Source organism: Gymnodraco acuticeps, unplaced genomic scaffold (assembly GCF_902827175.1).
Source record: "Gymnodraco acuticeps unplaced genomic scaffold, fGymAcu1.1, whole genome shotgun sequence".
Taxonomy (NCBI): domain Eukaryota; kingdom Metazoa; phylum Chordata; class Actinopteri; order Perciformes; family Bathydraconidae; genus Gymnodraco; species Gymnodraco acuticeps.
This window is the reverse complement of record NW_022991443.1, coordinates 1,916,894-1,944,624: the sequence shown is the minus strand read 5'-3', so window position 1 is coordinate 1,944,624 and position 27,731 is coordinate 1,916,894. Positions and strand designations below refer to the sequence as shown.

At 40.2% G+C, this 27,731-nt stretch overlaps 1 protein-coding gene across 1 annotated transcript in view; it reads left to right on the top strand.

Annotated features, from left to right (window-relative positions):
• The window catches only part of LOC117532803 (V-set and transmembrane domain-containing protein 2-like protein), a 74,748-nt gene that overhangs the window by 43,685 nt on the left and 3,332 nt on the right, over positions 1 to 27,731 (top strand). Inside the window, exons 2-3 of the mRNA XM_034196303.1 lie at positions 24,596 to 24,762; positions 25,758 to 25,802. Of these exons, the coding sequence (XP_034052194.1) occupies positions 24,596 to 24,762; positions 25,758 to 25,802 (212 nt within the window). The remainder of the gene's footprint in view (positions 1 to 24,595; positions 24,763 to 25,757; positions 25,803 to 27,731) is intronic.

The following is a 27,731-nucleotide window of genomic DNA, read 5'->3' as shown; positions in this document are numbered from 1 at the left end:
CACACATCTTGTGTCCATATCTTTGTTTTGGTGGTCATGCCACAACCGTGCACATGCATGCATACGTGAGTCATGGTGAGATATCTGGATTAAGAGGTTGCTTTTTCTTTGCACAGCATGAAAGAAAGGCCAAATGAATGGGCTGTGATTTTAGTTTTTTTAAGCAGAGGTTGAGTTCAATAATTTGTACGACCCTCGGAGGATGTTGTAAAAATTGAAAGGAAAAAGGTTCCCCACCCCTTCTGTAAATAATAATAAAAACCCTTGATGTATAACTTAACATCTCTGTCTCCTATTGATCAGAGTATATTATAAAGAACAGTTAATTGAAGCATTATAGCACAGGCCTTTGTCAGATGGTATATTACGCTGTTTTTTTCTGCTTCGAATAGTTCTCTCTTTTTTCACCATACCTGTGTTTGCATCACTGTAACCAATGAGCACCTGCATGTGTATGAGAATGGCCCTGACACCATTTCAGCCCAGATCTAAACTCCTGGCAGGACAAGCTCCAGCTCAATTCTCGCACTGAATTAAAAAAAAAGTGAGTGAGGGACTGCAATATAAGAGGGAAAGAAAGAGAAACTTTCAAACTGTTCAATTGTTATGATGTAAAGACTGATATTGTTCTATAATCGTCTGAAACTGTTAAGTCATGATGTGAAATGGTTAACAAAGAAAAAGGGAAACTCAAGCTGCTGCTACACTTTATTTTATTTATCTAAAATTAAGCACTTTTAAGATGCACATATTTTCAAAAGCTATTTTATTTATTTTCTCTATTTTATTTTTTAAATGCAGCCCGAGAGGAACATTACACATATCCACAGTATTTACTGTATATCTGTATAGTTCAATGTTAATTGACAATAAGTATTGAATATATGAATTATACTTTCTTTATTTGATTGGCAGTCAGTTGTTGATTACATGCTGGTAAATGATTACTTGTTGATAAAGCTGCAGGCTACTTCAATATATGTCACACTAATTCATAAAGGAAGTTAGACATTTTGATGTTCCGGACCTTTGCATGGGGAGATTTTCTCTAACTGGACCTCGTTGAATTTTAGTTGAATACCCCTGGTCTATGGAGTGAATACACATAGTATACAGAGATGCTGTATGAGAAACCAATGTGAGTTTGGAACATTGAACAATGTACATCTATTCTAGTAGACCTCAACAATGGAATTATGATCAGTAGAAATGGCCATGTCATGGGATCTTTAAGCATTCTTCTCTCTTGTGCTGTTTTTATTTTGTATTACTCCAAAAACATTCAACTTTTGTTTAAAAAAATAATGTCATATATAACTCAGCGTATTGAGTGAACTATCTTTTAATTGTTTATTTTCTCTTATTTACAAAGAACCTCCTCACAGGTGCTTGGTACCAAATGGTACTAGTAAGGCTCCTTATCAAATGTTAGCATGCTTACACACACTAAATTAAGATGGGGAATGTGGCAAACATTATACCTGCCTAACACTGTCATTTAGGTACTGTAAGAGCAATTCAAGAGGCCCTGTTATGGGGTCTTCTCTTTCCTGTAGTGTGCTATATAGGTTTGTGTGCATGTAAATGATCTGTAAAGGCTCAAATCCCAAATGTCCCTCCAGATGGAGTTTCTCGTCCAAACACTTCCCCCCCTGTCTGAAATGTTTGTACTTCTGTAACATTGTGTCATCACTACGTAACACTTGCGCCCCTATTGGCTTGAACTCAAACACAATGTACGTGATAGGCACGTAAAGGGGCAACCAAACACATAGAAGCTCCTTCTTGGCCATTGGACCAATATCCACATAGTAAGACAGTCATTAATTTTAACATAGGTACTTAAAGATACATTTTGTGCTGAAAGGTCTTTAGTAAAATGGGTACTGGTCACATAAAGTTTTAAATATCCGAATCTTGTGGTGGAAATATCCAATTCTAGATAACCTTGGTGTCTTTTATTAAGTTAGAGACTCAGTATGCAAGCAGTGTGTCTTTTACAAACCCTCATAACATGAAGAACGGCTCATAAACACGATGGCATTTACACATGGCTGTTTAAACCTTCATATCATCCATCACTGTTTTATGGCTAGTTAGCTCTGCTCCTGTTGTACGGCCCGTACACCCCCCACAGGGCATTTTCATCCAGGCTTGTAAAAGTCATTACACACCTCACCTTTTCAGTCGTTTTTTAGGAGCTGATATTTTTGGGGGTGTTTTACGGTGAAGCATTAATGGAAAATCAATGGGAGGTGTTCACTAAATCACTGTTAATCCTTCAAAATTACACCGTTTTTTCTAAACATCTATAGAAGGTTTCCATTATCTTCTCATATTTGATTTTTAAAGAGGACATATAATGCTCATTTTCAGGTTCATATTTGTAATTTGCTCCTCTACTGCGACATGTGTCAAATCAAATCAAGTTTTATTTATATAGCACATTTATAAACGATTTTTGGTCGAGCCAAAGTGCTGTACTTATAATAAAAATAGCCTACAGTAGAGACACTTTACAGCAAATACAACAGCACAGATTGTTCAGAATATCAGTGTGAGAAAAACGATGTACATGCTTTAATGTTCAAAAAGCTCTTTATTTTTCTCATACCTCTTTTCACCCTCTGACTGAAACCAGAGCCCTGTCTGCTCTAATTGGTTAGCTGGCTGGCTCTGTTGTGATTAGTCAGCCGCTTAGAAATGTGTTGGAACTGCCCGTCCCTTAGCTTATCATGGACAATGTGTTGGAGTGCTAGCCAATAGAAGCGCATGTATTACATAGTGATGTCACTATGTTACAGAAGTAAACAAAAGAGTCCAATGGAGGCGTTTCAGGCGGGGGGGAGTGTGGGAGAGAAACTCCCTCTGGAGGGAACTTTGGGATTTTAGCCTTTGTAGACCATTTACATGCACAAAAACAGGAAAACCCCAACATGAATATAGAGCTTCTTGAAACTGGTCCAATCATCTTCAACATGGTTAATCCATGACAAATACTGTAGCAGGATCAGGTGTGGTATTTATTGCCATACTATAAGTCTAAGCAAAGGAGGCTGTGGCTCAGTGGTTTAGTGTGCTGATCTTCGGATCAGGGGAGCACTGGTTTAATCCCCACTGCAGTCAGCATGCCCACAGTATTGAGAGTATGTAAGTTGCTTTGGGTAAAAGCGTCTAACAAGTGACATGTAATGTAAAGTAACGATAGGAAGTTGGCTTTGGAAAGAAAGACATATCTTCCTTCCAGAAAGGTCTATTTTTTTATAATCATTTGAAACTGCATCTCTAAATTCGCCGACCCCCAAACTAGTTGATAATGCTGTGGAAGCACATGATTTAATTGTGTTGTTTGGACTGCTGATTCAAGTTGTGAAGAATTGTAGACCTTTGAGTAGGCAAAGTCCCACTGTGCCGTTCCTGATTTAAATCATTTGTGACTACTCATTAGCGAAAATGTTCCAAAAACGCCAAACTTAAGACAAAACAGTCGTTCACATTGTGCGGGCTCATGCTGGTTTGTCTTCGGTTTGCTCGGGCTGAAGGCTTCCGGCAGGTTCTCTGTGTAACCGATGGCAGCTGTTTACTAGGGAGCTGTGCAGAGGCTCATTATCAGAGCGTGAAGCTTGTTATGAGGCCGTGTGAAAGACTCGTTAGGCACTAATTATTTCTGAGGAGCTGCCTGGCGAGTAGGGATGGAAATGAGTATAGAGAGGAGCAGAGAGATGGTGCGGTAGAGTAGGAGGATGGATGTGGAGGTGTAGAGAAACGGAGGGATCAATATGTCAGGAATTACTACTGTGTGTCTTAACCTGAAGGGTTTTCTTTTTGGACTTCATTCAATTCAAAGTTCAGCCTGTCGCTATATCGTGAGATTTAAATAATGTTTTTCTTTTTTCTACAGGTGGTTCCCAACGTGGGAATAACAACTCCCCAAGGGGTCCAAATATATGTCATGAAAGGTTTCCCAAGGTCAAAAGATGATTACATGGATAATATTGAAGCAATCAAAGACCCAACAAATATGTATTGAAATAAAACCATATAAACAACACATTTCTGTACATTTCGGTACAGTTTGAATCCTTGAAAATACAATTTCTCGTGGTGAACTGTTCCTACTACTTCCAATGTACATGTTGAGCAGGCACAAAGCAAACAAAGGATTTGTTTGAGTCATGTTAAGTGCCTGTTGAGTCATGTTTCTGATGTCATTCCATTTGATTGAATGCACTTACCTGGATACTGCAGTGTATTTTTCAGCTAGTTAGCAACTTTATTTGCTTCACTATGAGCATTATAATTAAAGTATGTTTATGGTAGCTTTTTTTGCCTCATAAATTAATGCTTCTCCGTCTGAAAGCCAACCGCAATGAGGGCCATAAAACATAAACAAATAAGACTGAAAAAGCATTAATCCGGGATCATTTGTTCTAAAAGTGGATTAGCTGAAATGGTCTATTTGTTCGTTCTGAATGCATTGAAATGCAAAAAAACAAGAAAAATCAAGCGTCATCATAACTTAAAGATTCAGGTACTGATAATGTTTAGTGCACTTGGGAATAAACAAATGTTTTTTTGGGCTTTTGCACCCTGCTAAACTTTCTCAAATAAGACAAATAGAAACTCTCAAAGCACCCACAAAGAATGAAATCTACTAACTGCGCTGCCTAGCAAATAGAGTAAGTATGCATACATGTTGTGCATGAATCTCCCCTTACCAGTAAGTTGCAGTGAAAGTTGGTTGTGACTGAAGTGCATTAATACTGATTGTCTGGCATAATAAATCCCAGGCTGGAAGTTGTTTCCTCAGCACCTTGTCGCCCATCAACTGTAGCTCGTGGTCCGAATGGTCTTTTTCTTTTTCTCTCTGCCATTGCTCTGCCTGCTGTGTTCTTGGTGCAAAGACACTATTTCAACTTGGAAAATTGATATTTGCATCACACACGAAAAGGGCAAATTGCAGTCCCATACAAAACGTTATGGCCGTGTTTGTGCTGTCATTAGCACAATATGTTTTGTGAATTGGACCTTGCAACGGGCAGATCTCCCTCCTTAGCATACTGTGGCTGCAGTTAAAGGAAGCAGGGAGCTGTGTGTTAATGTCCCCAGTGTCTCTGCATTTCCAGACTGTCCGGCTGTCATCAACATATTAGCTCCTAAATGTCAACTCCTCTCACTTTATATCACACTTTATTTCAACTTTTCCGTGTCCTTATCTTTCCTTATATTCACATTTAATAGTCATAAGAATCACTTTGTCCAATCAAGTGTGTTTAAGATCAATGTATCTACATGGGCATCTTCAAAGATTTATGAGTATCTATTTGTATTCTCTTCAGAATGTTAACAGTCTGTAACGTTGCCAAAAATGAGATGAGATGACATTTGAATTTACCCCATGGAGATCTGAGTTTTCGCAGCAAAAAAATATTTGGTGAAGATACAGTACAACAAATACGAAGAAAAGAACAACGTGTTAAGAAAACAAGATGAAAATATAAATGTATGTATGTATGTGTAAATATGAGTCAAAGCAACAACAATCAATTATGGATGGAGACTTTTTTTCCATCTCCACTGGTTAACAATGTGGATCTCTCATATCTGAAAGTCTGTTTCTGTGCCTCTCACTGTTTCCAATTAAGATTGGAGACATTTTACAGCACCTTACATGCTACATGTTTTTTTCATGCAGCGCAAAGGACAAAAATAGCCCCATTTCTGCATTCAAAACAGGAGCTCTGAACGAGACCTGATTGTTATGGAGAGGAAAGGCTAGAGTTGTATAGCTGATAATGCGCGGCACAGAGAAATACTGCTTCTATGATTACAAACACAATTAGCCGATCATTGAATGTTACTGTACTGCCATATCGGGTTATTCAGAATATTGTTATTCAGATATTGTTTGCAATCTCTTGAATGATCAAGTAGCCCTCTTCATGCGCCTGATGTCTCTCTCGGATATATACGTATGGTGAAACATAAGATACTTTCACCTCCAACAGCTTTTGTACTACAAAGGCATCATTGTTATTCTGAACTCCCTGCACCCGTTGTGTTTTTGCGAGGAAGTAATCGCTTGAGTGTTGATGTGGTAATTATTTCTCTTGCAGAGGTGGCACCTTTTGTTACGTTGAATTATAGGGAATAAAATGACTCGTCCTTGGTGTTCCGGCTGAACCCTCTGGCTCAGGGAGCTATGTTCTCCTTTTAACCTTTTTCATTTGATTAAGAGGGAAAACAGTGTTTGACCTGCGCTGTGGGGAGGCAGGCCGGCAGCTGGGATTTGGGCCAAAACAGCAGGAGACTGAGCGCTGGTGGACGAGCTGAGAAAGCCAAGGGTGGTGAAGGTGGAAGCACAGAAATATACACATGCGGGAATATACAGTGGGGCAATAAAGTATTTAGTCAGCCACCAATTGTGCAAGTTCTCCCACTTAAAAAGATGAGAGAGGCCTGTAATTGTCATCCTAGGTATACCTCAACTATGAGAGACAAAATGAGAAGAAAAAAAATCCGGAAAATCACATTGTCTGATTTTTAAAGAATTTATTTGCAAATTATGGTGGAAAATAAGTATTTGGTCAATAACAAAAGTTCATCTCAATACTTTGTTATATACCCTTTGATGGCAATGACAGAGGTCAAACGTTTTCTGTAAGTCTTCACAAGGTTTTCACACACTGTTGCTGGTATTTTGGCCCATTCCTCCATGCAGATCTCCTCTAGAGCAGTGATGTTTTGGGGCTGTCGCTGGGCAACACGGACTTTCAACTCCCTTGTTTAGAGTCGGAGAGGTCCTGATAATTTATTCCGGTAAATTACTCTGACCTACTAATTGACCTGACCGAAGTTATTGAGTCTATGTAAGTTTGCTGGTTGGCTCAGATCCACCAACGTCAGCAAGATCTCACCTCTATTAACTTCCTGAAGAACCTAGGTTCAATTAACTGCTGTTTCAATTCAGACAACTCTTTTAATCTGTTTAAGGGATCCCGAAGGATTTTGATATCAGTAAATGGAGTGTGCTCCTACCTAAATGTGTGTGGCAGGGTGCAATCTTACCTTTGAAGCAGGAGAGGAGGGCACAGGTGTCTTTTAAATTATCCCAATCCAACTGGTGGGATTCAGTTTATTTGAAGAAAAATAGGTCCAAACTAATACAGGGTTTTTACCTTCTCTCTTTACAACATTATAATCATACTAAAAACCTGGTGCTGTGATCATGTTCAAATATGAAACTTTAATTCACAGTCTTACATTTATTACCAAAATGTTTTCATTTCAACTGCCCAATACAGTTGTGACATTTTAAAATTCTCCCGATAGAATTTAGAGGTATTTCCTCGTAAAAAGACCGGTGACCATAAAAAGCGCATTCAACTTTCCATTCACCAAATCAATTCACATCAGTTTCATACCTTTTTTCCGACACAGACGGCGGGTATAACATTCAAAAACCCATACCTGTCCGCAATTTCGGAGGGAGAGATTTTCCTCACAGATGGCGGTATATATAATATTCACAAACACATCTCTCATCAAATCATTCCACTCAGCCAACAACCAAGAAATTCGAGAGATATTTACCCCGTCTGGCAGAACCTTACCGAGAGCTAGTTACCCAGCTCTGGAGCTTTTTACTCTCAACCCCTGTCTTTATGCACAAAAACCCCGATAGCATTTTCCAAAACGCCTCCTCCACACCCACATCAAGAAAAACTGGGCAGGGCTTCTACTGTACAGGGCTAAACATGACCCGACATGTTCCATAGCTTTTATGGCAATAGACACACCTTTTCATGTTAGTGTAAAAAGGACATGAACTTTTTTTGGCCTCTAATGTGTTTCTCCTTAAGCCTGGAGCCCCCCCTCCGTGTGGACTGCTGCCAGAGGAGAGGGAGGAAAACGGCCTACTCTCTTCAGAGACACCCATACATCATAGATCTTACATACTCAACCTAAACAAACCACTTTGTTTTGTTTATACTGTAAATATAGAAAAACCTAAAATATGAAGTATTTTTCATTGTGGGTTATACAAAAATATAATTGATTATATTTGATTATACCTAACTTTCGTTTTAAGTATTAAACATACTATGAAAACTCACAACACCCTCCAAAGATTTTCTATGGGGTTGAGATCTGGAGACTGGCTAGGCCACTCCAGGACCTTGAAATGCTTCTTACGAAGCCACTCCTTCGTTGCCCGGGCGGTGTGTTTGGGATCATTGTCATGCTGAAAGACCCAGCCACGTTTCATCTTCAATGCCCTTGCTGATGGAAGGAGGTTGTCACTCAAAATCTCACGATACATGGCCCCATTCATTCTTTCCTTTATACGGATCAGTCGTCCTGGTCCCTTTGCAGAAAAACAGCCCCAAAGCATGATGTTTCCACCCCCATGTTTCACAGTAGGTATGGTGTTCTTTGGATGCAACTCAGCATTCTTTCTCCTCCAAACACATCTAGTTGAGTTTTTACCAAAAAGTTCTATTTTGGTTTCATCTGACCATATGACATTCTCCCAATCCTCTTCTGGATCATCTAAATGCTCTCTAGCAAACTTCAGACGGGCCTGGACATGTACTGGCTTACGCAGGGGGACACGTCTGGCACAGCAGGATTTGAGTCCCTGGCGGCGTAGTGTGTTACTGATGGTAGCCTTTGTTACTTTGGTCATTGACTAGGTCCCCCCGTGTGGTTCTGGGATTTTTGCTCACCGTTCTTGTGATCATTTTGACCCCACGGGGTGAGATCTTGCGTGGAGCCCCAGATCGAGGGAGATTATCAGTGGTCTTGTATGTCTTCCATTTTCTAATAATTGCTCCCACAGTTGATTTCTTCACACCAAGCTGCTTACCTATTGCAGATTCAGTCTTCCCAGCCTGGTGCAGGTCTACAATTTTGTTTCTGGTGTCCTTTGACAGCTCTTTGGTCTTGGCCATAGTGGAGTTTGGAGTGTGACTGTTTGAGGTTGTGGACAGGTGTCTTTTATACTGATAACGAGTTCAAACAAGTGCCAATAATACAGTTAACGAGTGGAGGACAGAGGAGGCTCTTAAAGAAGAAGTTACAGGTCTGTGAGAGCCAGAAATCTTGTTTGTTTGCAGGTGACCAAATGCTTATTTTACCGAGGAATTTACCAATTAATTCATTAAAGATCCTACAATGTGATTTCCTGGATTCAGATGAAAATTACAGGCCTCTCTCATCTTTTTAAGTAGAAAAACTTGCACAATTGGTGGCTGACTAAATACTTTTTTGCCCCACTGTACATGTGATACTGTGTTGCATATTCTAGGTGAAAAGTTGTATGAGAATTTGCAGGAATTTATGGAAAGAACAAGAAGAAAATAGAAATATATGCGGAAATTTGCTTCGCTGGGCTTACAAAGATAGAAACAGATCTTTTAACAAATCATTAGCCGATAAATTAATTAATGTGTCAAATATAGATGGGCCATGTGGTAAGTTAGCGAGGTAGCAAATAGCTAATGGGGAATGGTTCTAAAATATAAATATTTAGGGTTATTTCCTCAGTCTGTTTACCATGCGATATACAGTAAAAACTGATCTTTCACCGTGTTATAAGAAGATATAAATACATTCATTTGTCAAATATATAAATGTAAATACTGTATAGCTTGAAATGTGCCATGTTATCGAGCTAGCAATTAGCTAATGGGGAAAGATTCAAATATAAATATTTAGGGTTATTTGTTCATGCTGATACCATGCCATATGCAGGTAAAACATATATTTTCCTATATTATTAGCAGATATAAATACATTAATTTGTCAAATGTAAATACTGTTTAATATGCCATGTGGTGTTAGCGAGCTACCAAATTAGCTAATGGGGAAAGATTCTTAATCTTTTTTTTTTACCAGCAATGTGATTTGGAGACAAAAAATGAACAGCTAATTGATAAAATACATGTATTGCAATAGACGATGAATTGGAATAGCTTAATTCAACTCAGCATGCCAATTAGAGCTACACCCCATATGGTAACAGCTGGCTAGCAAAGAATAGCAGTAGCAGTTAACACATCTTTCACTGTGTTGTGATGGCTGCTATCTGCTGGTTAACTCAGTAGTGTGGGCTGCCGATGTGATGGTAATGCACTATGCATGCAGAGGGTTGATTCCTATTTAATAGGATGCTGGCGAATATGTGTACTTGTAATGAAAGAGGGCAGCTGAATGCTGAGCACACTTCAAACCAAAACCTGCCGAAGACCCATTATTGCTAGTTAATGTGTAATTTCCCCCCAAATATGTTTATTATTTAAAGATTTGTGTCTTTTACAGTTGAAAAGCTACAAGAAACCAATGTGTTGCCTGCTTGCATAGAACCAAATGGTAGAGAAAGTATTACCTTGAACCAAATGGTTTAGAAAGTAAGCAGCTTGCTGGGCAACCAAGTCAAACTTGTAGCAACCGAAGAAGAAGAACCATGTATTTGACTGAGAAAATGTTGCTGGAGACCAAACCCAAGATGAATAAAAGATGAATATATATCCGGAAAATATGACTGATGGAATGCTAACGATGCTTAGTGTCTTTCAGCTTGTTTCTGAGTTCTCCAGCCCTATTGTGCCAATAATTAGTTAATTTAGTATAACGTTAAAAGCCTACTAATAAAGAAAAGATTGAAAACCTTGGAAGCTCAATAAGTTGAAACGGACATCTCAACACTGTACTCGCAGAATGAAAACTTTGCAAATATAGATTTGACTGAGTTTGTCAAGGTTAACATAAAGGAAGTTCAGTCAGACAACTCACGTGTTTCTTTAACATGTTTATTAGAAGCATATAGTTGAGTTTGGCGACTAGGCTCGGGCCTCATCACTCCATAGATATACATAGCACGATGAGTGATGATTAAATAACTAACCCCCGAGCCTACAGGTGGAAGCTGGGGTGGTGGTGGGGCAGCAAGCAGCAGCGACGTAGAGGTAGCTGCAGCAATAGCAGCAGCAAGCAATGCATGGAGAGAGATCTGCAGGTTAAATAGAGCGGTGTATTAAGGAGACTCTGTTTGGTTGGTTGTAGAGTGGCAAGGGGGCGTTATGTATGAATGCAGCATAAGTGCTCGAGTTGACTGCCTGAACTAGCTCGCAGGCTTCGCCCCATTTCTGAATTGGCATTAAATACGGATTCATTTTTTCTATATTTTCGTTTTATAACGAGTTTCCAAATAACAACTTTGCGCTCTCGATTAAATCTCTGTAAATGAAGAAAGTATACTGACTTATGAATGACTTATTTACTGTGTAGGCTACATACATTGCTGGTGCATCAGCTGCAAACACAGCAAAGTTATGTTTTGATTTAAAAAGAACATTTGGCAAATGCAATGCCTGTCTTACTTAAAACTCCAGCATGCATAATTTCCCATCTGCTGATCTTAGATAAGATACACACTTATGATACAAGTGGTTCTTCTTGTTAACTTCTTATTGAAATCCAACAAGGATTTCAAAACTTTATTTTAAATCTAAAAGAATAAATGATGAACCGGGTGCTTGGGAAAACATCTTGTAAGTATGTAGCTGCAGATTGAATTGCATCCTCTCTGAAGAGTCCTTAAAAAGATTAAAGAGTGGAGTAGAGCTTGAGGAATGTATTTCCTTAAAAATAATAATACTTTGTTTTTTTTCCTAGCGTACATCATTGATCTCCTTTTACTGTGGGCTTGAGGATTCGATTCGCTATTTTCCTCTAAGCCATTCAGCAGACTTTTAAAATATGCAAACACAATAGATTTACCTTCTACCGTTTGAGTGAAGAGGAAATGTATTTACATTTAAATATACAGAGGCTATGCATTAGGGAATATTAGTTAAATTGGGGTCGTAATGAAAATACAATTCTATTTAGCAGAGGTGTAATTGAACAACACAACAATATATTCCCTTCTCCTTCCCAGCCTGATTACCATACTAACAGAGACTAGGATCTTGCCATTTCCTCATCTGTTGTTATGAAGCCATTTGAAGACGGTGAAAAGCTCCTGAGAGCACTGTATGCGGCCCGATGCACCACAGCCATCTCACACTCTGAGCAGCATTAGCATTCAGAGGCTGAAGCCGCGGGCTGCCCCATCATGCTGCAGGCGACGTCTATTTTGCAACAAATAACAAGTAGAAGAAGGCATATGTTAATGTTCTACTTGTCTCACAGGATCTTGTTGCTTAACACTGTGGCAGTAAAAAAGGAGAATATTATGTCTGAGACTACAATCAAGTGTCTTTAATTTTGCTAGCTTGACACAGTTCCTACTTGTTTAGTTTCTTTACTGTGTTGCCAACTAGATATGTGTTATGTTTATTTCAGCATCTTGGTTTTTACCCTTCCAATTCTTCAAACAATAGATGCATCGAGGCAGTGGTGCCTTTAAAGGGACTATTAAGGAATAACCATGGTTATGAATCTGCATCAAAATACAGGATATATTCCCAGCATTTAAAAAAAATACAGTTACTAATCCAAGGAGTTTGATTTGAGATTGATATCAGTTTTAACGGACTGACTGGTCTGGCACACGACCAAACCACGACCAAACCACAACCAAACCACGACCACGACCAAACCACGACCAAACCACGACCACGACCAAACCACGACCAAACCACGACCACGACCAAACCACGACCAAACCACGACCACGACCAAACAAGAAACAATGTGACTCACTGTCATTCCAAAGTGGTCTTATTTACATTGTGCTCTTAGCTGATGTGCTAATGCTTACTACAGGTACGTTTGCAATCATTTGTCAACTGTACAAAGCACATATGAACCAACAAAATTACATTTAGATTTCTATTAAGAATTTCAAGTTAACTGATGGGCTGACTGCTTGTTAAACCATGTGTTATGTTCAGTTTTTTTTCAGCGTGGTAAATACAAAACTGGGACAACTGTGACATGTACAATAAGGGTAGAGCTTAGTTTGCTTGAGCTCCAGCCAGTGGAGGACCTCAGAAACAGTGTGTGCATCCCCGAGAACATGAAAGGAAATTCATGAATTCTATTTTAATCATCCACCGTCCATTTTACGACTTTCAAATGCCTCCATTTGGTAGTCGGCTATTGCGTCAAATTGCAAATCTGTCGGTTAAGCTGCACAGTATGCTATTTGCTCACCTGAGGATGGGCACAGAGCATTGCCTTACAGCTAGTTAGTTACGTTTCTATAGTTACCCCTAACCCTAACCCTGCTAGCTTGCTTAACTTCATGTGACTGTTATCTGATTGGTTACGCATTGAAGGTTCAGCTGTAAACAATGTCAAAATGATTTGAACTTTTAGCGCAGCACTCAGCAACCGCCACCGCTGGTCACGTGAAGCAACTTTAGAAATGATAACTTGCAGAATCCTAATCGTTGCATGGCAACTAATGTTACTTACTGCTTGTGCTGTAAGGTTGAGATGATGGTAGACAACTGGGCAGTTCATTGTAGTTGTGATATGTTTGCAATTTGCCTGTGCTGCCTTCAATCCCATGTTCGTTCTCTTAATTGGCCCCTAGTCATTAAAACGTTGAGCTGGCTGTTATACAACTTTGACAAAAGCCCCTAATAAGCTCTGTGAAGCTGCAGAGTCAGGGGTTTATTCTGTGGGGGCTCATCACTACGACCAACCCCTTCTTAGAATAATTTGATTGAGTGTTGCTATACAAATATTGATTAGTGGAGCTTTAAAGTTATTAGTTACCTCACAGTTTGACAAGACAAAATATTCAGTCCATAGTTTATTGATTTGCCTGTCTGTTGCCACAAATATGGCCCACCTACTCATTAAACTAAACTTGTGTACATTATGTTCAGTATACAGAGCAGTTACTTTTGGAGTAACTCCTGGGATTTTTTCTTTTTAAATCATAGTCATTTTGGAGTGTGTGATTCCACGTTGAGGACACTTTGACATGTTGACTATAGGTTTGAATCAAACCACAGACCCTCTGATTGGTAGATAAACGCATTACCCCTGAGTCATAGCGGGCCAAATATACATCTTGTTCCTAACCCTTAATGGGCAAGCACGTGAAAATATACTGGCAAATTAATTAATTGCTATTTTTTTATATGTCAAGGGCGGCTAAAATAACACAATTTCATGATTGTTTTTCTAACATACACTCTGTATCACCGAGATATATTGCCCACTTAGGGTATACTTTTTCTATATTATTGAACCTATATTACACTCACATTTCACCCATGTTACGCCTATATTACACCCATGTTACATACATGTCACAACCTTATTACACCCATGTTACATCTATATTACACCTATATTAAGACCATCTTACACCCATGTTACATTCATGTTAAAGCTATATTACACCTATATTACAACTGTATTACAACCCTGTTACACCCATGTTACAACTATGTTCTCCAATGTTACACCAATGTTACAACCATATTACAACCCTGTCACACCAATGTTATAACTATATAACATCTACAGTATGTTACACCAATATTACACACATTTTACACCCATATATTACACCTTTATTCCACCCATAATAAAACATTGAACACCCATATTACACCCATGTAACGTGTATATTACAACCACATTACACTCATATTATACTCATGTTACAACCAATTCACACTGATATTACACCCATTGTAAACGAGCTAATAGATGGAGTAAGTTGGAGGCCTAGGGAGAAAGACAGAAAGAAATAATCTCCTGTACATCCTTTTATCACGGCTGTAATTACCACATTCCATTTGTCAAAGAAATAAACAATCACAAGAGCCCCCCCCGCCCACAGCTATCTGCTACCTCACACATTGTCCTTCATCTTCCTCCTCTTCTTCTGCCTCTCTCTTTCTGTCACACGCACAGGCTCATATTAATTTGTCCCTTTTATCCTTGCGATATATCAGTCTCTCACAAACACAGAGGCTCACTCTCATAAACGCCAACCCACTCATTAATTCAATCTCTGGTGAGGATTTATTTTTATGCTCATGGCGCAAAAACACACAGAATCTCCTGAACACTCATCGTAATTTCTCCGTCCTTCTTCCCTTCCTCCCGCAGTAAATGGGTTTTCACGGATGTATGCCGTACTGTAGCTCTCAAGCACTGATTTGCAGCGATCGCCTGAGAGCCTTTCAATGTTTATCTTGGAGATAATGATAATGCTTCAGGGTGAGCAGACCCAACTCATCGCAGCCTTTTATGGCCTCAACAATGACAGTGTGGATCTTAGAGATGACTATTACTGAGAGATACAGCATTAGATAGCCACCCCAGAATCACTGGAATATAGAGATTTGCAGAGCTGGAGAAGATTACATTTAAAGTGGTTTTATTATTATTTGTTCACTCAAATATATTTTCTAAGCATCAGATATGTGTAGAAAAAGGTCGGAAACAACATATCACATGATCGAATTAGCAATTACTGTATGGATTTTGTAAATTGCTCAGTGGGAATTATCTGTGTTACATTATAATGGACTAGTGATGGCTATCACACGTATCTGTATTCTCCAAATGGTTGGATTTGGTGTTCTGCGCTTCACAGCTAAGTGGAAAAAGACAGATTATCATTGCTGAGAGTAACTTCAGAGGCTCTTTCTCATACACAGCAGTTTGTTTTATGTCCCAGCTTTGAATATTATCAACAAGCAAAGAGCCGTGGGCATTGTTGCTGGCTCTGGCCGTGTAATGCCAAATCGATACCTTGTGCGCTTCGGGTTTCACAAATGAAAAATACAAGCGGATTTGATCAATGTACAAGAGGGATGTATGACTTAAGGCTTGTACTTGCTCTCGTAATACACGACAGATCCATTGCGCCGCCTCAGTGCTTGAAGAGTGGAGGAGAATCCATGAACCGTACTTAGTTGGTGCAGGTTGGACTCGTTTTTATTGACTGGTTAAAACGAAGCAGGTGCAAATGTTAAAGATGTCATAAGTTGACACACGGCTGGCTGATTCATTACAAACACACTGACTCCTGTGAAGTGTCACCTTTCTGTCAGGAAAACACTCAGAACAGAGGATACACTTCAGTGGTGTTGAATAGATAATTTTACATAAATCACGTGTTGATAATCTTGCTCTGGAATCAATCTGAGACCCAGGATTTCCCCAATTGAAAAAACACATCTGATCTACCAAAGTAGTTTCATGGGAATTCCCACATGACGAAACAGTCACAGTGGAGTTGAAAGTGGAGTTCCAATTAATTGTATAAAGTGATTTCTGGAGCTAGTCATTGCCTTTCATTAAAAAACTATTGATTGCATCCACCTTGTATAAAAGAGTTTCAGTCCTGCCTTAAGGCAATTAGATTTTCACTATATTTTAATAATTATTTTAAATAAACCGTAGTGCTTCTTGTAAATCAAGGCCTCTTCTACTATACCCAGGGTTGGATATATTTACCTTAAATGTACCTGTACCCGTTATTTTGTATTACCTCAACACAAAATGAGGGAAAAAAAGACGAGAGAAAAGAAAAATACTTTTTATTTGAAGCAGAAATGCGGAACAAAATGGAACAGCAGAATGCAAGTTAACAGCTGGAAACTTTGTATTATTCTCCAAGGACTAGAATCACACATTAGTGTAGCCGAATTCTAGCTTAGAACCCAAATTAACCAAATGCAAATGTCATACACTGAACAAAAATATAAATGCAACACTTTTGTTTTTGCTCCCATTTTTCATGAGATGAACTCAAAGATCTAAAACATTTTCTATATACACAAAATAACCCTTTCTCTCAAATATTGTTCACAAATCTGAAAAAATCTGTGATAGTGAGCACTTCTCCTTTGCCGAGATAATCCATCCCACCTCACAGGTGTGGCATATCAAGATGCTGATTAGACGGCATGATTATTGCACAGGTGTGCCTTAGGCTGGCCACAATAAAAGGCCACTCTGAAACGTTCAGTTTTATCACACAGCACAATGCCACAGATGTCACAAGTTTTGAGGGAGCGTGCAATTGGCATGCTGACAGCAGGAATGTCCACCAGAGCTGTTGCCCGTGAATTGAATGTTCATTTCTCTACCATAAGCCGTCTCCAAAGGCGTTTCAGAGAATTTGGCAGTGCATCCAACCGGCCTCACAACCGCAGACCACGTGTAACCACACCAGCCCAAGACCTCCACATCCAGCATGTTCACCTCCAAGATCGTCTGAGACCAGCCACTCGGACAGCTGCTGCAACAATCGGTTTGCATAACCAAAGAAATTCTGCACAAACTGTCAGAAACCGTCTCAGAAAAGCTCATCTGCATGCTCGTCGTCCTCATCGGGGTCTCGACCTGACTCCGGTTCGTCGTCGTAACCGACTTGAGTGGGCAAATGCTCACATTCGATGGCGTCTGGCACGTTGGAGAGGTGTTCTCTTCACGGATGAATCCCGGTTTTCACTGTTCAGGGCAGATGGCAGACAGCGTGTGTGGCGTCGTGTGGGTGAGCGGTTTTCTGATGTCAATGTTGTGAATCGAGTGGCCCATGGTGGTGGTGGGGTTATGGTATGGGCAGGCGTATGTTATGGACGACGAACACAGGTGCATTTTATTGATGGCATTGGGAATGCACAGAGATACCGTGACGAGATCCTGAGGCCCATTGTTGTGCCATTCATCCACGACCATCACCTCATGTTGCAGCATGATAATGCACGGCCCCATGTTACAAGGATCTGTACACAATTCCTGGAGGCTGAAAACATCCCAGTTCTTGCATGGCCAGCATACTCACCGGACATGTCACCCATTGAGCATGTTTGGGATGCTCTGGATCGGCGTATACGACAGCGTGTTCCAGTTCCTGCCAATATCCAGCAACTTCGCACAGCCATTGAAGAGGAGTGGACCAACATTCCACAGGCCACAATCAACAACCTGATCAACTCTATGCGAAGGAGATGTGTTGCACTGCGTGAGGCAAATGGTGGTCACACCAGATACTGACTGGTTTTCGGACCCCCCCAATAAAGCAAAACTGCATGTTTCAGAGTGGCCTTTTATTGTGGCCAGCCTAAGGCACACCTGTGCAATAATCATGCTGTCTAATCAGCATCTTGATATGCCACACCTGTGAGGTGGGATGGATTATCTCAGCAAAGGAGAAGTGCTCACTATCACAGATTTTTTCAGATTTGTGAACAATATTTGAGAGAAATGGTTATTTTGTGTATATAAAAAATGTTTTAGATCTTTGAGTTCATCTCATGAAAAATGGGAGCAAAAACAAAAGTGTTGCATTTATATTTTTGTTCAGTGTAGTTTGGCCTGAATTCTGTTTGCTGGACCAGAAAGTGAAGCGTTTTGCTCGTTTCCTATCAAAAATGGGATGAGTCTCTGCAAAAAGAATCATCCTGATGAACTGAAAGTACAGTTAACATTGTGCTTTGCAATAACTTGCACTGTACTCTGATGTTGTTTGTATAGTACATGCTGTACGAATAATAGCAAAATCCATCAAGTGAAACCATTTCTTTCTGTAACTCTATGGCAAAAAGACTGTAAGATGTGCTTAAAGGCTTAAACAATCAGTAAATGTGCCTGTGAAGATTTCTTTAAGCAAGACTCATGTCTGCAAACTATGCTCTCTACGGTAAAGAATCAAATGTCTAAGGAACTAACGAGTTCACTGTGCCACTCCTATTCCGGAAATTCCCACTATCTTTTTACAAGTAACATAGTCTTGATGAAAAGAAAATCCATTCTTAAAAATAAGTATTTTAGTATAAAAATAATGACCTGCCAAGCTCCACTAAACAGAGAATCCTCTCTTTGAGTTTGACTGTTGAACTTGACTCTGTGGTTTGAGTTGGATCATGAGAGAAGGATATTGCAGATAGATATACACAATAAAAAAGGGAATCAAAGATGTATAAGTAAGAGGATTGTTCTGATCCTGCAGAGCTCATTGATCAGTGATTTATGAGTTGCCAATTTTAGGGATTTCTATAAGTTCTTTACAACCCATGGAACTGTAAGACCGTTTGGACAAAACAACGATAACTGACATTCACCATTCAGCTGGAGCCATATTCACATTTGATCACTCTCCCACTGCCTGTACCTTGCCAGCACAAAAAAAAGAGCGGGATCCCTAACCCTAGGGTTGTTTTTTATGAGACATGAGTTTACAGCACAAGGTGTGACCGTTCACTTCCACAAGAGATGAACAACTGACACATTGTGTACCTTAGTAATCTTTATAAAACAAGATTCACATTCATATTTCCCTTGAAAGTTAATCCGGTCATTGCAGAAGCTTATTGAGAGATATACAAATATTTATAAAACGGATAAGTCAAATCAAGCAATCTGATTGGTTCTTAGCCGTGATATAATGAGCGTATATCACGGGTAGAATTGTAGTTACTTTTCACAAGTCAGTATCCCTCCGCGTCTGAGAAAAAGCTACAACCGTTACAACTGTTACATTACGTCCGTTACGAAACTAACTAACTAACAAAGATTAAGATGGAAACATTTAAGGTTAACTTCGACCTCCGGGGTGGCCTTACTATGGAGGAGTGGATTGAGCAGTGACTATCTCCACAAAAAAAAGCACCTAAACGACGACATGCAGAGCTACGTGATATATGGTCATTATATCACAGCCAAGGGGAGTTGTTCGGCCCGACGCAAAGCGGATATAATGACCATATACCACGGCCTGTCGTGAGCTATTGCTTAAGTATAAGAATAAATAGTTAATAGGAGTTACATACACTAAAATGAGAATAGTATCATTGACAAATGCCATTAAAAAGTGACATTGGTGCTCACTAAGTGACAGCTTTGTGATTAACACAAGAAGAGTCAACAGGTCTCTTTAAACAATGATAAGCAGGCTAATATATGATGTTTATGTAATAAGTTTAATTAGCACAATCCCTATATGCTTTAAGTTGCTTGTGAGCATTCAGTCAAAGTAGCAGCATGCAGGGCTCAACAGTAAGTGTATATTTAGCTTTAATGTTTGCGTGGTGTCACTAAAGCTAAAACGACTTCACTTCATGGTTTCCTCACCAGAGTTCTATTGAGGTCCTGATGGGCTTGTTTTTTAAATGATGTCTTTTTAATTGTTTTCAAGGCTTTGCTATTGGCCTTTTGTTGCTATGTTTTTGTAGCAGAGGTGTCGTGTCAAACCCTGCCCCTTTCAAACAATCTTTCTTGCTGATGCTGGCATCGCCTGTCATTTCTTTGCGGGAGGAAATGTTAGTGTAGAGGACACTTTTCTTGTCATACTATAATTAATGGAAATCTGTCATTTCTAACGATCCACCCATTTTATGTCCTCACAGTGGCAGAAGGCTTAGTAAAGTAGAAGAGACGTCCATCTCCAAGCAAGTTGGGTTTTGTTAAGATTCTCATGTAGGATCATTCCTTAGTAGGGCTGTTAAAGTTAATACGTTAATACGTTAATCGTTGCGATCAGAGTTGGGTGTAACGCGTTACAAACGCGTTACTTTAATAATATTACTCTTGTCGGTAACGGAGTAGTGTAACGCGTTACTTATAATTCAGTAATCACACTACAGTTACTAACATTGCCCCGACACGCGCTACTTCGTTACTTTTATAAAATAATCACACTCACTGACAGACAAGAGGGGTTTCCGCCGCAGGTTTATATACATGTATGCAGGGCCGCCCCTGGCCAACTTGGGGCCCCAAGCGACATTGTGAGATGAGGCCCCCCCCAACCGACTGGAGTGAAAAAAAAATGTTTTGGAAACAAAGTAGGCTACTTTGCAAATATAATTCCTGTTTATTATTATTATCAACAGTTACTTTTTTATACAGTGAGGTAAATGGTAAATGTGCATGTATGTAGTTCAGTATGCGTTTACAGGTGAATTTACGTCTGCATTTCCTGCCAAATACTAGCCTCAAAAAGATTAAAATATAATGAATGCAAATAAACTACTTCTACTAATAGTAATAATCAATGCAATAATATAAATACTACATTATTTTATTATAATATAGTCAAGACAAAACATGCTTATGACATGCTCAAAAACTGATATTTCTTAAATCTATATTCAAACGTAGTTCCCTCTGTCAGCAATGTATCAACAACTACACACACATTTATATCAGTATTTCTCTGTGTTGTGGTTGACATGATGATGACTGTTAGGAGTTAAGGGGAGAGGCTGAGCATCACCATGACGATGACTGTTAGGAGTTAAGGGGAGAGGCTGAGCGTCACCATGATGATGACTGTTAGGAGTTAAGGGGAGAGGCTGAGCGTCACCATGATGATGACTGTTAGGAGTTAAGGGGAGAGGCTGAGCATCACCATGATGATGACTGTTAGGAGTTAAGGGGAGAGGCTGAGCGTCACCATGATGATGACTGTTAGGAGTTAAGGGGAGAGGCTGAGCGTCACCATGATGATTTTCCCCTCTTGCTTGCTCCGGACTGAAACTGTCTTTTCACCGACATCTCTTCACCTGCACTAGTGGCCGTATCAAAGCCGTGATTGGTCAGATGTCGATTCATTGCAACGGTGTCGGGTTACAGACGTGCTCCCCTTGTCACCTCTCACTCTCGCGGGGGGTGTGCGGAGAACTGCACGGAGAACTGCGCACAGTAGCTGAGGCCTCTGGGCGGGGCCCCCTGGGCAAGGCGGGGCCCCATGCAGCCTGCATGATTGGCCTGTAGGGAGGGGCGGCCCTGCATGTAGGCCTATGTAATCTGCGCGATTTGCGAGACCACATCTCCACGTGCAGTGCTGCATAAACATGGCTGAGTCTTTTCATCTGTAAACTCCCTCAACGGGGCCGCTCGCTCTCTTTTGTTGATCGCCCTCTCACGGGTAAACAGTTCAATGTCCTGCTTCATTGTAGGAATTCTGCCATGTCTCTACCACTTTAGTTTGACCATCTCTGTTACTAAGTTATGGAATACTAAATAAATAAGTAATTGGATACCTTACCGTTACTGCGCTCATAAAGAATGATAAGAATAATGCGTCTTGAACTGGTTTCATTAATTAGTGTCTTGACGTTTCAAAGACTGTTAGCTTGTTGTGGTAGGCTGGCCTATTTTAGAGCATATAAAAAGAAATACTTGTGTTATGTCTTCCTTAATGCAATAGTAATTGTGGGTGCAAGTGGAGTCTTGCAGAGGCAAAACTGTGGCGCGCTTACACTGTAGGTGCCGCAGTCTGCGTGATCTGCCTGTAGGGAGGGGCGGGCCGGCCCTGCGAGTAAAGTAACGAGTAAAGTAACGAGTTACTTGATGTAGAGAGTAACGAAGTAGTGTAATATATTACTTTTTTTTTAAAGTAATATGTAATATATTACTTTTTTTTAGTAACGACCCCATCTCTGGTTGCGATAAATCAGTAAACATTGATGTGTAAAAAAGTATGAAATTGAATCCTGTTACCAAGTTTGACCCTAACTTCCTCCCGTACTGCCAGCACAGATTTCCACCATTAAATGTATGGTAGTGAAGCAGAGAAATTGGCACAAGAGACATGTAATGCACTGACTGGAGACTTCTGGACATCAGTAAGAACCATAACTACTTCAGTGTAACAGCACAAATTACCCATGACAAATGTTCTAAGTTCGCTTTAGGTGTGGTGAATAAAAAGTTGCACAGGAGGGGGAGATGCCGGACGAGTTCACCACTGTAGGAACAGATAGAGCTGGCAATTTGATATCAGCTGCAACAACACTGCCATAAATGGTACAGTACATGCCTTAGTAGTTGACATGGTTACCTCTGCCAAGGATGTTGAGTTTTGGCTTGGTCTGTTTTTCTGTTCCCTCTAGATTACAGAAACAATAATGACCTTATTGTCATGAAACTTTGTGGAAAGGTGTAGCATGGGCCAAGGAAGAAACGGGGGGTTACGTATTGTAACCCTAGTTATATAAGCACAGGCAGAGCCCTCTACTGGACTCTATGGGTACTACTCTCTATCATGCTATGCGTGCATTCACCTACTGAGTTGCATAAATGTAGCCGGCCAATCGGGGCGAGCCTACCTGAATGCGCGTGCAGGCCCACAGTATATAAGGCGGCTACGCCTCCCGACCGTCATCCTACTACACCCTCTTCAGCGAGCGGCATAGGAAAGACAGGGCCCCCAGGTAGAGGGCTCCGCCTGTGCTTATATAACTAGGGTTACCATACGTAACCCCCCGTTATATATCACACAGGCTCCGCCCTCTACTGGACTCTGGGTACAGTGGGTGGAGCCCCAATGTATAAACGCCCTGTCGTCCAACAACATCAATCAATCACACTGCCCCTGGCCGGCTTTTGGCTAACATCCACCGCATCCCCACTTCCTCCCATCCGGTTGTAACCGTGGAGAAGTCGGGGGCCGCCGCTTGGATAAGGCACACTCACACACGCTTACCTCGTGTAGAGTGTGCATGGAAAAAAATTGTGGGGAGAGTCCTCCAGCCCTGTATGGGACTCACTGCGCACCATGTTTCCCAGGTCCCCAAGGAGCATGGGAAAAACATAAGTGCATTATGTCCAGGGGGGGGTCAGATACCCTGTCTGACCCACAGCCCCCCCCCCCCTCTCACCAGTCATGTGTTGCCCCGGCAAGCACAGACGACGAGAAGGAGCCAGACATGTCCAAGAGATACAACTTTATGAAGGGGCCTGGCGTAGACCAAGACGCCGCTGTGCATATATCTTCTACACTCACACCGCTGAATAAGGCTGTTTGACATAGCCACAGCCTGTCTAGAGTGTGCACGGACCCCAGTGGGGAGGGCTTTCTCCGCCCGTCCATAGGCATGTGTAATGCACTCGCAGAGCCATCCTGCCAGGTGCCTCTTGGAGAGAGATTTTCCAGCCACACCATCTCCAAAGCACACAAACAGCTGTTCAGTGCGTCTAATGGCAGCCACACTTTCCGTGGGGATCCAAATCACGGGGCAGATGCACAGATTAGGTTTCATTTTCGTTAACATTGTAAGATTCAACCTTCGTGATGCAATTCATGTGGTGACGAAATGGTGGTGTCACATATTCGACTTATCTAAGAAGCCTTTGAATGCAGCATCTGCGCTCTCCCAGTGTCGTCGACAATCTGACATTTTCCAAGTTTTCTATACAAACTAACACTAATATAATACGTAATCCTGTATAAACCTGTAATTGAAGTCTTCTTTGACTTTGTATATCTTCACAACATTCCAGATCAAGCCTTATGAAAATGTACCTATTTACCCTCTTTGTAATCAGTTCACAGTGATAATGGATCTTCCTGAATGCTGATGCAGACAGCCTTTGTTGCTTTTTATAAGTTAAAATACTAGATGTAGGATCTTTACTCAAAAGACACTGCATAAAGCCTTCACCAAAATTAGAAACAACTTGTAATTAACATAAGTTATCTACTCCTCCCTCACTCTTTCACACACACTCACACACCCCACCTCCCCTTTTAATCAATCTCAACATCACAGGAACTTGTGGAAGATGTCACCTTTTTCCATGTTTGAGATCAGTGTTAGGGCTGCTTTAATATGTGTTATCACACTGACACCTGTTGACTGTCTCTGTCTCTGTGCAGCCATGTTCACGGAGGTGCCTCATGATATGATGGCTCAGAGCGGTCAGGACGTGGAGATGGCCTGCTCCTTCAGAGGGGCCGGGACCCCCTCCTCTCTGGAGATCCAGTGGTGGTACATCAGGAACCATGCGGACTGGACGGACAGACAGCCCTGGACAACCAATGAGGTATGACCATAACAGGAACTCTGAATGCCTTCTAATGCTAATTTAAATTGGATCAATAAAGTTAGTTATATAATCTAAAGGTGAACACTGCAACATTGCTCAAAGAAGATGTCTGACAGGGAAAGAAACACAAGCAGTTAAACAATCAACAACTCAAGAAAATGAAGCTTAAAGTCAAAATGATTACTAAAACAGTAGTAAATATCCCTCACAGTTTAAAGACGCACTTCATGGTTCAAATTTGACTTAACGTTCTTACTGCAGTTGTGGATCAGACCGCTTTTCTGTGCAATGCATTATTGTTACCAGAGCTCATTGTGCCCACTGTTGTTTTCATTTCCCAATATGTAGTTTAGATTATTCAACTGTTGATGATTGTTTAAACGATTATGTTTCGTACCCTTTGTACCAATTGAAATGTACAAAAATAAGATCCAAGTTGAAATAAAATTATCCTTCCCAAGGTCACTCTTTGTTTTACAACACTTTATGTACTGTGATTTTAAATTTAAAGCTTTTATTTGTCCTTTTGAAGCTGAATTATGTTATTATTATTATTACAATTATTACATGGGTGGCCATTAGGGTAGAGAATAATCAATACAGGGAGACAGTCCAGCAACAATGACCATTTCCCCAAGTCAAAATATGTTTTGCTTTGTGTTAGCAACATAAAGAGACAATAGCATTCATTTAGACTTATCAGACAAACACAGGTCCAGTATTAACTCTTTTGAAGCTTTTTCAGTCATCAAGAAAGAGAGAAAAATAAGCTCAATGTTTAAATTAAAAACAAAATGATAAATGCAGCTATAAAATAGAAAGGGTAAACAGCATTCCTGATTAAAGCATAATGCTTTAAAAACCAACATTTGAGGAAATCCTAGCTCAATAAATGCAACAAATCATTATGTAGTACATTTCTCGCATGGATTAATGGGATCTTTTTTTCTGTTGAATTTTGGATTCATATATTCCCATTGTATGTTTTTTAGGTGGCTCCTGATGAGGAGATGCCAAAGGATGCTACAAAAATAAGTGTAAGTAATCTGTTAAACCTCTCTGAGAGAAGCCTTATGTTTATCCTTGGTGTAATATTGTGAAATGAGCCACAACACCTTTATGATTACATGAAAACATCTTGCTCTGAATGATCAGCAGATGTTGTACTTATGCTGTGTTACACACACATCTGAGTTTCAGCTGCCGTAGATGCTCCGTCCTTTATGGGATGTAGAATCACAGTGTCAGCTGAAGAGCCGGCAGCGCTGATGTGGGGGGCGGAGGGTCCTCCTTAAGGGGGCACCACCTGCAGTGCATCATCTTTGGATTCTCATAAACACTTCCTGTATCTTTATGAGTACACACCCAATCTGAATAATAAACAATGAGGGGGACGGTGTGGGAAGTCAGCAGAACTTTGTATATCTTCTCCGGTGTCTAGGCACACAGCTTTCCCACAACAAGCAGCCAGGCCCAACAGAGAAGTAACTACAATTGAAATGTTTACTTGTTTTTATTGTAGAATTCAGCAGGATGTATGAACTACTGCACATAACCAACACATGCTACTGTCTACTTTTTAAAAGGGCCCTGTTGTGCTTTTTGGGGGTTTCCCTTTCCTGTCTTGTTTCATTGGTTTTTGTGCATGTAAATGGTCTGCAAAGGCTACAATCCCACGGTCCAAGAAGCAGCACACAATTAAAAAAAAAGAACCAAAAAAGGAGCATAATAGGGCCCCTTTAAATTGCTACAAAGCAGTTATGTATGTAAAAATAAAAATAAAATGCTATGTTAAGTTAAAAATATCACGCAAAGATGGGTTGTGAGGAAACAAAAGCACACAGAAAACATGAAGCCTCTCTTCTTCCTCCCATGAGGCTAGATGCTGCTGATTCGCTATAATGAAAGCACCAGGTGTGTGTGTGTGTGTGTGTGTGTGTGTGTGTGTGTGTGTGTGTGTGTGTGTGTGTGTGTGTGTGTGTGTGTGTGTGTGTGTGTGTGTGTGTGTGTGTGTGTGTGTGTGTGTGTGTGTGTGTGTGTGTGTGTGTGTATATAATGAATGCTGGCCCACATTCGTGCAGCAGTATGAAAACATGCCTGATGAATAGTGCTACCAAACAGCATTAAGCTTCCACTAATTGTCACACACACATGCAGGGAGCAGCAAACATACTGCATGCTACCGTCACAAAGAGGAAGGTGGATGATAAACAAGGTTGTATTTATATCTCAGTGCGTCACATGCCACGATGTCCCCAGACTCTCATCATCTCAACAGTGCTTATCTTTGAACTTGCAAAGCTTTTACTTCTACTTTAAAAGCCACAAATATATTTTTTTAAGCAGCAGCTTTATCTGAGTGTGTGTGTTTGTGTGTGTGTAGGAGTAATTTGCTGAGAGTTGCTCTAGAGGGAATCCAGGCTTCAATACATCTTTGCTGAAGCTCTCATATTCTTTGTACCTCTCTATCACTGCATGCATGTACAGTATCTGTCTTCCAAAATATGCATTATTTATGATAGGCATCCAGAGTTCAGAGACATATTGTGTTTTACTAAATCTGCCTAAATGAACATATTAAAACAACTAAAAGATAAAGTATACAAGTATACGATTTTCTCTTACCCTATTTATTCTATAGTTACCTAGTTATTTATAAAATATACAAAAAGAACTGACAAAAATAACTGTCGAAAATATTTAAAAAAAATACGTAGTATCGTGTGTCGAAAAAATCTATAAGAAAACGACATATATTATGTAAAAAATATATAAGAAAACAACATAGTAAAGTATGTCGAAAATACGCAAAAAAACGAGGTAGTATATTATGTGGAAAATATTTCTTAAAATGGCATAGTATAGTACGTCGACAATAAACAACATAGTAAGGTATATCGAAATATAGGAAAAACAACATATAGCATGTCGAAAATATGCAAAGAAACGAGATTTATGGTATGTCG